The 12,273-nt window shown below is 37.3% G+C and overlaps 1 protein-coding gene across 1 annotated transcript in view; it reads right to left on the bottom strand.

Annotated features, from left to right (window-relative positions):
* TAX1BP1 (Tax1 binding protein 1) overlaps window positions 1-12,273 on the bottom strand; it is an 85,763-nt gene that overhangs the window by 30,013 nt on the left and 43,477 nt on the right. Inside the window, exons 8-10 of the mRNA XM_065883670.1 lie at window positions 7,167-7,352; window positions 1,036-1,260; window positions 308-454 (exon numbers count right to left, since the gene is read on the bottom strand). Coding sequence (XP_065739742.1) covers window positions 308-454; window positions 1,036-1,260; window positions 7,167-7,352 — 558 coding nt within the window. The remainder of the gene's footprint in view (window positions 1-307; window positions 455-1,035; window positions 1,261-7,166; window positions 7,353-12,273) is intronic.

Genomic DNA, 12,273 nt, shown 5'->3' with positions numbered 1-12,273 from the left:
AACCATGCATCATATAAATAAATCCTGAGAAGTCCACAAAGCTGCTGCTGTCTTAAAGGCCAACAAACACTAAAGTTACACACATCACTTTACCAATTGACCTAAATGTTACAAAACAGAACATTTTATTTCTCCAACAAACAAAAATTCCAGATTAAAAAAAAATTATCACTACAATATTAGGCCAGTAATATGAAATGAAGCAGAGAGAAATTATATTCAAAGGGTATAACATTATAAATTTGATTTGTAAACAAAAATATTGATAAAGGAATTATTTTACTCTGATGAATTCAATTATACTTACTGATTGGTCTGAAAGTTTGTTTATTTGTTTTTGGAGCCTCTGGCATTCCTTGAATTTTTCTTTATAATGATCTGCTGCCATCTGAAGACGAAGTTTCAGATCTTCAACTTCTCTTCTCAGTTCATGTTCCAGTGTATCAGTCTTTTCCTAAGAGAGAAATAAACTCTTCCTCTAAGAGAAACATAAAAATCTCATATCTCATAATGTAGTAGTAAATCCAACTTTCTTTTCGCTTTTTTCTTTCTGGCTCTTAGTTTTTATTTGTTTTGGAGTTTTGGCTACAGAGTCACATTAGGTCTCCTAACAAATCCAGCTTTATATTCCTAGGACTAAGGTTCATTAAAAAACAAACAAACAAAAACAAAACACTTGAAAAGAATATTCTATCTCCTGAGAAGCAAGCATATCCTGTTAAATAACTATAGTACCATTTTATGCAGCTAGTAAATAAATTCTAAACAAAGCAATATATACCTCATATCAGAAAGTTTAATTAACAATAATAGAGCATTTTTACTAACAATTAGGAATTTGTTTACAGAAGTTTTTCTTAAAGCCTGCATTAATTTCAACCCAAGAAGTTACAATGACTGAAACAAAATGAATGGCAATTTAAAATTCTGTGACCAGGAATCTGACCTCAATTATTTTAACATAACTCAATTCTCTTTCATAAGCTTATCGTGAGTTTTTGACCAAAATGGAAATTCAAAATTAACCCGCTTTACCTGGTCTTTTCTCACAGCACTTAGTTTAAGCTCTGCCACTGCATCAGCTAACTGCTTTTTCACTCTCTCATTTTCCAAGCGTGCAGTGTGCAGATCTGCCATCGTCTTATCCCGCACGTTTACAGCATCGCTAAGTTCTTTAGCCAGAAAGACAGCTTCCTGCCGAGTTGCCTGAACCTGTTCCTCTGCTTTACGAAGTTGCTCCTTGAAAAAAACTGTATCTTCCTGAAGAAAGGCAGATAAATATACTTGTAATTAAACCATTCATGTAAAAAACAGAAGCAGAAACAGTATTTATTCCTATTTCAACAGATCTAAAATTTTAAATTAAATATTGCTTTTCTATTCATGACTTAGATGAAGTATGTATGTCTATAAAAAATTTAAGATGTGACTTTGTTTTAGAGACCCCCATATAACAACCCTACGCATCACTACTATCACTTTATACGTGACAAACCTGAAGTACAGAAAGTCAGGCAACATAACCAATGCTTAGCTAAATAGAGACCTGAATGGAAGCTTCTGTCCCCCAGAATCTCTCCAGCTACAACTGCTGACCCTCATTTTTTATGATAAGCAATAATTACAAAAACTTCTTTGTAACTCCAAAAATGTTGGTTAAAAAAATGTTTCCTATGATCTAACCTATAACATACCCAATATAATATTAATATACCATTAAATTAGCACCTCTTACCAAACCTAAAAGTATCTTTAAAAAGTTAAAATTGCCATGATAGGGCTTCCCTGGTGGCGCAGTGGTTAAGAATCTGCCTGCCACTGCAGGGGACACGGGTTCGAGCCCTGGTCTGGGAAGATCCCACATGCTGCGGAGCAACTAAGCCCGTGTGCCACAACTACTGAAGCCTGTGCGCCTGGAGCCCGTGCTCCACAACAAGAGAAGCCACGGCAAGGAGAAGCCCGCGCACTGCAACAAAGAGCAGCACTCGCTCGCTGCAACTAGAGAAAGCCCACGCACAGCAACAAAGACCCAACAAAGCCAAATAAATAAATTTATAAAAAATAAAATAAAAATTGCCATGATAAAATTATTTCCTTTAATATTAAACAGACATTATGAGCTCAATAAATCTAGTTTATTTAACATTCGTATTTTTATCTCTGTATTAGAAATAATGTAAACTCAAAAAGTGCAACCCATTCGCGGTTTTTAAACTGTTAGCTACTTAGAAGGAAATGTAAATGATTATTTATGTAATGCTGGGGTGAAGAAAATCTTTCTAAGTATAACACTAATAGAGCTAATATATAAATGTTATCAGCTTCTATATATCAGAAGGGAAAAAAGCAAAAAAGAGAACTAGAAGAAAATTATTTGTAATATATTCAAAAAATGTATAATAATCTGATATAAATAGATTTTCTAATCAATAAGAAATGGAAAAATTTTAAACCAATAAAGAAAAAAAAGGGTTTCCCTGGTGGCGCAGTGGTTGAGAGTCCGCCTGCCGATGCAGGGGACACAGGTTCGTGCCCTGGTCCGGGAGGATCCCACATGCCGCGGAGCAGCTGGGCCTGTGAGCCATGGCCACTGAGCCTGCGTATCTGGAGCCTGTACTCCGCAACGGGAGAGGCCACAACAGTGAGAGGCCTGCGTACCGCAAAAGAAAAGAAAAAAAAAAACCCAAAAAAGGAAAAATATGGAGAAAGGCATGAACGTGAAATTTTTTTAAAATAACGGCTATTATACATAGAAAAAATATTCAACTAAAATATTCAAATAAAGAAGGTAAAACAAATACCATTCATCCTCTTTCAAGCTAACAAAGACTGAAAAAAGTAATCCTCTAATATTTGGATGGTTTAGGAAAACTGGCAGATTTACAAACATGTGGGCTCATATAATCTATAAGTGGTAACCATTCTTATCAGATTTTTGAAACAATCATTGACACCTTTAAAATGCACATGGCTTTTGATCTATCAATTTAATTTTCATGAGTTTCTGATTAAAGGGTATGGACATAGGTTTAGTTTTGCAGGGTTAGTTTTGCAGGGATCCAGTAAAATATTAAGATTATGAAAAATTATTAAAAATCAAATGTCTAAATGGGAATTTATTGTAAACAAACTATGATATATCCTCCACACAATGAAAGCCTATGCAACCATTACTAGCAGCAGTATATGTCATACCCTGTTGATACATTAATTTTTTTGAAAGGCAATTTGAAAATAACTGAAAATGTAAACATTCAACCTGGCAATTGCACTTTGAGGAAGTTATTCTACAGATTTATACACGTGCCTAGATATCTGTACAAGAATGTTTACTGCCATCATGCTTATAATACCTAAGGGTTGTACACTAAAACTAAAAACAATTGCATACTACACAGCTGTTAAATAAGAGGAGAGATACTACAAAGCTGGGGGTTTTTTTGGCCTCGCGGCTTGCAGGATCTTAGTTCCAGGGATCGAACCCAGGCCCCCAGCAGTGGAAGCGTGGAGTCTTAACTACTGCATCACCAGGGAATTCCCTACAAAGCTGTTCCAATGAATGAGGAAGATCTGTGTGTGAACTCATACTGCAAGATGTCTAGACGTTCCATAAATTTTTTTTAAAGTTTTTGTAACACTATATTCTCATTTTTGTTAAAATATAAATATTGTATGTACATTCACAGATTTCTAGTAAAATTACTATAATAATTTATCTGGGAAATGATATTGGTTACTTTTACCTTGTACCCTCACATACTACTCAAATTTTTTTATAACCATGATTTTTGTATTGCTTTTATAATTTTTTAAAAAGTTTTAACAACCAGGCATCAACTTCTCCAGGTATTTCTATACCTATGCTTTCCTCACAGAAGTCTTGCTTAAGTAGCATCTTATTAAATAACAAATAAACAATCAAACATGCTTTTCACCTTCCTGTTTGCATCTGCTATATTCAATACCCTGAAAAGTAACCTGGGTCTTAATCATTAGTTCTAAATACCATGCACATCTGATGTTTTAAGTGTTACATTAACTATATCTGAGTGTATTTATTAGCAAACTACTAAAAACCACATAATAGGGGCTTCCCTGGTGGCGCAGCGGTTGAGAGTCCACCTGCCGATGCAGGGGACATGGGTTTGTGCCCCGGTCCGGGAAGATCCCACATGCCGCGGAGCGGCTGGGCCCGTGAGCCATGGCCGCTGAGCCTGCGCGTCTGGAGCCTGTGCTCCGCTGCAACGGGAGAGGCCACAACAGTGAGAGGCCCGCGTACAGCAAAAAAAAAAAAAAAAAAAAAAAAACCACATAATACTCCATCCATAAAAGTTAATGAATAAATCAAGGTAAATCTAAACAATGTAGTATTACACAGCCATTTTTTTAAAAATTAGGAAGATCTCTATGAACTGCTAGGGAATGATTTCCAGTCTACACTGTTCACTGAAAAAAAAGCAAAGTGAAGAGGAGTATAAATAGCATGGCACTTTTAAGAAAGAAGGGGATAGAGAAGGGTGTGTGCATGCACACACATACACCAAGCTTATTTTTGCAAAAACAAACATAAGAAGAAAAAACTGGAAACTAGTGAAAATGTTTACCTATGGGTACAGGTAAGAAAGGAGTTTTTTAGGGAAGAGTAAATTTTTTTGTTTCATTTTGACTGTGAATGATACAAGTATTTTACACATTCAAAAAATAAAATTAAAGGAAAAGGTTAGGAGAAAACAAAAAAACGGAACTGTATTACAAATTCATATATAAATATGTTAAAAAAAATTAATTCAAGTAACCTTTGAACATGGTACTCTGTACATCCTTAGTGAAATACTCTAAGATAAAAGAGCTGGAAAAGATCTTAATTTTATTCAGTAGACATACTGTTGGAAGTGGCATTGATATAATAATTCTGAAACTACTGGTATGTACAGCTGGTTAGAAAACATGAATAGATACAACGTTTTGGAAACAAGGGTTCTCACACTGGGAGAAGAGATACATAAATATGTAATGGAGGAAGATAAGGAAGAACCCTAGGAGATACTGAATTTGAACTGGAGATATCAATATAAATTTAAGACTTAAAGTGTCTGTCTATTGAAAGTGCAAAGTAGCAAAAGGATCCAGTGGCTTGGCTTCAAAATACCCTTCACTAATGAAAAAAATCAGGCTCTTTGGAGAAATGGGTAACAGCAGATCTGGAGCCGAAACTAAAACTGTAATACACAGTTCTACCACAAAACAAGGAAGCATTCAAAGCATTAGGGGGACATATCAGAAAGACACAAGAGCAGGTTTGAGAAGGGTCCCCCCCTAGCTAAATATAGGACAATTTGAGTATGAAAAAGAATAATGACGATGTATAACAGGGGTCCCCAACTCCCGGCCACAGACCATTAGCAGTCCACGGTCTGTTAGGAACCGGGCCACACAGCAGGAGGTGAGCGGCAGGCAAGCAAGCGAAGCTTCATCTGTATTTACAGCCGCTCCCCAGCACTCACATTACCGCCTGAGCTCCACCTCCTGTCAGATCAGCATAGGCGTTAGATTCTCATAGGAGCGCGAACCCTACTGTGAACTGCGCATGCGAGGGATCTAGGTTGCGCGCTCCTTATGAGCATCTAATGCCTGGTGATCTGAGGTGGAGCTGAGGCGCTGACGGTAGCTCTGGGGAGCGGCTGCAAATACAGACTATCATTAGCAGAGAGGCTTGACTGCACAGACACCACAGTAAATCAACTGCTTGCAGACTCATATCAAAACCCTATCAATGAGTGGCAAGTGACAATGAAGCTGCATCTTACAGAGTAGACTGGACATAAGCAACACACTTCGGGTGTCACTGTCTCCCGTCACCCCCAGATGGGAGCATCTAGTTGCAGGAAAACAAGCTCAGGGCTTCCACTGATTCTGTGTTATGATGAGTTGTATAATTATTTCATTATATATTACAGTGTAATAACAATAGAAATAAAGTGCACAATAAATGTAATGTGCTTGAATCAGCCCAAACCATCCCACCCCCACCCCCACCCCCCTGAGAAAAAAACTGTCTTCCACGAAACCGGTCCCTGGTGCCAAAAAGGTTGGGGACCGCTGATGTATAATATACTGAACAAAAAAGAATCAGTCTATAGTGATATAAAAAAAGGGGAGAGGGCAACAGGGAACCACCTCATTATAATAAAAGAATACCTACTAATAAACATAAAAGGAATGACAGAATTTTTAAAATCACCATTTTGTAATCATTAATTCAATAACTGATGCAGGAAAGGATCATCAAGGGATAAAAAACACTGGGTCAAAGAGTATTGGGGAGTAGGATGTTCACATGATCTCAAAGTATTACCCCACAGACTACTCAATAATCACAAAGAGAGAAAGGCACCAATATATGGAGAGACAACCAGACATAACTTTAAACACATGATTAAACCTAATATCAGCAAGAATGGAATTGATATTACATGACTTTTGATGTGATTGCACCAGAATATACAAAACATCATCTACGCCTTTTCTTGCCAAAAATCTTCGACCTGAATCTAGTCATGAAACAACAGACAAATCTAGATTATGGAATATTCTCTCAGACAAGCCTGAATTCTTAAAAAATATCAATGTTATAAAAGACAAACAGTATAGGGACACTGTTCTAGATTAGAGCAGACCAAGAACACAACAATAATCATTAATGTGTGATCTCTGACTACCGGGGATCAAGCAATTTTAAAGGTTATGCAAACATACACGTGGGACAATTTGAATGTGGACTAAAACTATATACGAACATGAATATTATATCAATATAAAATTCCTTAGATGTCATAATGATATTACGGTTATACAGAAGAATGTACTTGTTAATAAGAGAGACATGCTAAAAGTATTTAGGGTGAAATGTCATAATGCCTGCAACTGACTTTCAAATGGCTGGGGTGAGGAGGAGAAGGCATATAAATGGGGGAGATAAAGATAGCAAAATATTTAAGGATATATATGTATTCATTTTTCTGTTCTTTCAACTCTGCTATAAGTTTGAACTTTTTCCAAAAAAGAAGCTGGGGGAGGAAAGATTAAAAATAAAGACAACCATACTGTATACGTTTAATAGAGATAGTATTTTACAATCTTCAAATACATATTGCAAAAGTACTTACCTTAGTTGAGCTTGTAAGCAAGAAAGCCCTCTGTAGATTCTCCTTTTCAGCCAAACAGAACTTCAGTCTGCTAATCTCTTCTTTGAAATGAGTAATCATGTTTTCTTTGTTCCCATCTAAATTCTTTAAAGTCTGGACCTCTGACACAAGCTTGGTATTTTCTATTTCTGTATTCTTCAAATGTACCTGAAACAGTGCTTGAAAATGTCAAGAATATTCTTTCTAACTCTATAACCTAAGTTACTCAAAGTTTAAAATATTACTATTTATCTCTAACCCAAATACGACCCAAGAGAAGGGAAGACTCACTAGATGAGAAGTCAGGAGACCCAAATTCTGCCAAATGACTAGCCAAGTACGTGGGCGCAGAACACAGCTTTTCTGAATTTGGTGTTGTTGCTCTTTTAGTTTTCCAAAGAGATTAATTCTAAGGTCTAACACTACCTGATCTCTAAAGTCTTTTCCTTTGATGATTTTAAGTTAGTTCTCTTTAAAATTACAAATGAATTTGGTTGTTCTTTTGGGGAAACATTACGTTACAGGCATATTCATATATAAAGACCAGATTCTGGAAAACTAAAGGAATACATTCAAGAACATCTTAAGCAATTCAATTTTTTGCTTATGAAAAAATACTATGTCATTTACTTCCTGTGTGCCTAAAAATATATTTGTTGATTAATTAACCCAACTATATTGAATCTTCCAGGGACTTTGGCTGCTGTTGTTCATAGCATATACACAAATCAAATTCCATAACTGAAATTATAAAGAGTACAAGTATCTGGTTTCCACTATAAAGAGTACCTTGCTTTGGTTAAGAGCATCAAAGAGAAATGAATTAACATACTTCTTGCACTTTACTCTTAATGTATGCAATGCTGAAGACTAATTCCTGTTCACAATGAAAGAATATAACTCCAGATAATCTAAAGGTATCAGCAGCCAAGACCTTTGCAGTATCAATTTAAAAACACTACCCAATTTTCATAATCATCAGCTCATGAAAGCATTTTTTACCAATCCCTCTAAATTCTGTTAGGCCAGGGATGGGTCACATGATCCAACAGGGGTTAGAGGAGAGAGGCAAAGGAAACTATTTGGTTACTCATGAGAACAATTTGAAAGGGAAAGTATGTTTCTGAGATTAACAGTATAGTAGGTCTTACCACACTCGGTAAGTGGAATCTCCTTGCCAAAAAAACACAAAACAAAAATCCCTAGGGAAGTTTTACTTCCAATTTTCGGCATACATGCATATAAATGAAATACTGTTCAGGACACTGGGAAGTTGGGAGAGAGTGTATTCAAATGGAAATTTCAGAGTCACTTTGATCCCAACTGCTAATTCTTACAGAAAACAGGAGATGTTAGCACACTGTAAAAGAATAAACCCCCAAGACACTCGTTCTTTCCCTTTCTCCCTCCCAAGTCTTATGCAAAGGACTCGTCATTCAGGTGTACAACAGAGACACACAAAATCTTTGCAGAAAGTAAGAAAAAAGGAATATAAGGAATAAATAATTTAGAGCAGTAAAAGAAAAATAAATGCTGGATTTACCCTAAAATGTACTTGTCAACCCTTTACAAAACATTGGAAGTACTGTTTCTCAGGATAGAAGAGAGAAAAGAAAGGCAGGATGGAAAGGTGACAGCTTCAGGGAAAAGTTCTCCTCTTTCCAAAATAAGTCATTCTAATTATCATTACACCTCTCAAGCATTAAACCAGGTAAGTAAAGTAAGTAAACGAGGTCCTGGTTTACTTAGGACCTTCCTAAACCCTTCCGAATACTAACTAGTATACCTTCAGAATTCATTTTATTTAATTTATTATTGAAGTAAAATGACTGAAAACATAGACATGCTATTTACCCAATTATCTCCCACTGTTCTAACAGAGAAACAACATGGAAAGTACTTAATTATCCAGAGAAATAATGCCCAGGTCCTTTCCTGGCACAAAACTGAAACATTATCACTGAAATTCATAGTAACATTAAATAAAAAATTATTACAGATGCAAAATCTTCATTTAGTTAAAAAATCCTTTATAACTTTAAAAAACTGCATTTGAAAGTAGTTTGCAAAAAAAGCAAAAAAAACAAAGACACTGTATCCAACTGTTCAAAAACCAAACATTATACCTGGGCACTTTTCCTTAAAGTCAAATCATAAAATCATCCACCAGTGAGTCTTCACTATTTTCCTTCCTATTCTGCGGGAGACACACACACACACACTCTCTCACGCTCCGGGGATGGTACACACACACACACACACACACTCACTCTCACGCTCCGGGGATGGTACACACACACACACTCACGCTCCAGGGATGGTACAGACACACACACACACACACACACTCGCTCATGCTCCAGGGATGGCTGTTCCAAGAAACAGAATGGGTATAACCCATGACATGCAAAATGTTACTATCTATGCTCTGCAATGAGGTGCACAGTGGACTCAAATTTTTTATTTATTTATTTATTTTTTTTGCGGTACGCGGGCCTCTGACTGTTGTGGCCTCTCCCGTTGTGGAGCGCAGGCTCTGGATGCGCAGGCTCAGCGGCCATGGCTCACGGGCCCAGCTGCTCCGCGGCATGTGGGATCTTCCCAGACCCAGGCACGAACCCGTGTCCCCTCCATCGGCAGGCGGACTCTCAACCACTGCGCCACCAGGGAAGCCCAAATTTTTTATTTTAAAGGCAAAAAATTTTAAAGACTAAAAAAAAATTAACCACCCCCCAAAATAAGAAGGAAATTACTGTAGTTTTGTGGTATAGTTTGAAATAAGGGAACACGACACCTCCAGCTTTGTTCTTCTCAGGATTGTTTTGGCTGTTCAGGGTCTGTTGTGTTTCCATATAGATTTTAGAATTATTTGTTCTAGTTCTGTGAAAAACACCATAGATATTTTAATAGGGATGCACTGAAACTGTAGATTGCCTTGGGTAGTACGGTCATTTTAACAATGTATATTCTTCCAGCCCATAAGCACACCATTTGTTTGTGTCATCTTCAATTTCTTTCATCAATGTCTCATAGTTTTCCCAGTAAAGAGCTTGTAACTCCTTAGATTTTTTCCTATTTTATTCTTTTTGATTGTAAATGGGATTGTTTTCTTAATTTCTCTTTCCAAGAGTTTGTTGTTAGTATGTAGAAATGCAACATATTTCCATATATTAATTTTGTACCTTGCAACTTAACCAAACTCATTGAGGAATAGTAGTTTTTTGGTGGCATCTTTAGGATTTTCTGTATATAGTATCATGCCATCTGCAAACAGCGACAGTTTTACTACTTCCTTTCCAATTTAGATTCCTTTTCTTTCTTTTTCTTGTCTGACTGCTGTGGCTAGGACTTCCAATACTATGTGGAATAAACATAGTCAGAGTGGGCATCCTTGGCTTGTTCCTGATCTTAAAGGAAGTGCTTTCAAGCTTTTCACTACTGAGTACATTACAATGTTAGCTGTGGGCTTGTCATATATGGCTTTTATTATGTTGAGGTATGTTCTCTCTATACCCACTTGAGGTTTTACCACAAATGAATGCTGAATTTTGTCAAAAGCTTTTTCTGCAGCTACTGAGATGATCATACGATCTTTATCCTTCAATTTTTTAATGCAGTATATCACATTAACTATACTTTGTATACTACAAAGCTACAGTAATCAAAACAGTATGGTACTGCACAAAAACAGACACCTAGGACTTGCCTGGTGGTCCAGTAGTTAAGACTCCAGCTTCCACTGCAGGGAGCATGGGTTCGATCCCTGGTCAGGGAAATAAGATCCCACATGCCTCGAGGCACACCGCACCCCCCCCCCCAAAAAAAACTTTGGGACTTCCCTAGTGGCGCAGTGGTTAATAATCTGCCTGCCAATGCAGGGGACACGGGTCCGATCACTGGTCCGGGAAGATCCCAAATGCCGCAGAGCAACTGAGCCCGTGCACCACAACTACTGAGAGCCCGCGCACCTAGAGCCTGTGCTCCGCAACAAGAGAAGCCACCGCAATGAGACGCCCACGCACTGCAACGAAGAGTAGCCCTCCCTTGCCACAACTAGAGAAAGCCCGCGCACAGCAACGAAGACCCAATGCAGCCAAAAATTAAAAAAAAAAAGACAGACACATAGATCAGTGGAACAGAACAGAAAGCCCAGAAATGAACTCACACTTATATAAGCAATTTATCTATGACAAAGGAGGCAGGAATATTACAACAGGGAAAAGACAACCTCTTCAATAAATGGTATTGGGAAAACTGGACAGTACATGCAAAATCATCAAACTGAACTACTTTCTCACACCATATATAAACTCAAAATGGATTAAAGACTTAAATGTAAAACCTGAAACCATAAAACTTCTAGAAGAAAACATAGGCAGTATGCTCTTTGACATCAGTCTTAGCGGATTTTTTTGGATATGTCTCCTCAGGCAAGGGAATCAAAAGCAAAAATAAAACAAACGGGACTATGTCAATCTAAAAAGCTTTTACCCAGCAAAGGAAACTGTCAACAAAATGAAAAGGCCACCTACTGAATGGGAGAAGATATTTGCAAGTGATATATCCAACCAACATGGAGTTAATATCTAAAATCTACAAAGAACTCATACGACTCAACATCAAAAACACAAGCCCAATTAAAAAATGGGCAGAGAACCTGAATAGACATTTCTCCAGAGAAGATATACAGATGACCAAGAGGCAAATGAAAAGGTGTTCAACATCACTAATCATCAGGAAAATAGAAATCAAATACCACCTCAATGAGATTATCACCTCACACCTGTCAGAATGGCTACTATCAAAAAGACAACAAATAACAAGTGTTGGCCAAGAATGTGGAGAAAAGGGAACCCCCCTGCACTGTTAGTGGTAATGTAAATTGGTGCAGTCACTATGGAAAACAGTATGGAGGTTCCTCAAAAATTTAAAAATAGGGACTTCCCTGGTGGTCCAGTAGTTAAGACTCTGTGCTCCCAATGCAGGGGGCACAGGGTTGATCCCTGGTTGGGGAACTAAGATGTCACACAGTGTGACCTTAAAAAAAAAAAAGTTAAAAATAGAACCATATGATCCAGCAATTCCACTC

This window comes from Phocoena phocoena, chromosome 9 (genome assembly GCF_963924675.1).
Source record: "Phocoena phocoena chromosome 9, mPhoPho1.1, whole genome shotgun sequence".
In the NCBI taxonomy this organism is placed as follows: domain Eukaryota; kingdom Metazoa; phylum Chordata; class Mammalia; order Artiodactyla; family Phocoenidae; genus Phocoena; species Phocoena phocoena.
The sequence above is the reverse complement of the archived record's forward strand: the minus strand, read 5'-3'. Positions and strand labels throughout refer to the sequence as shown.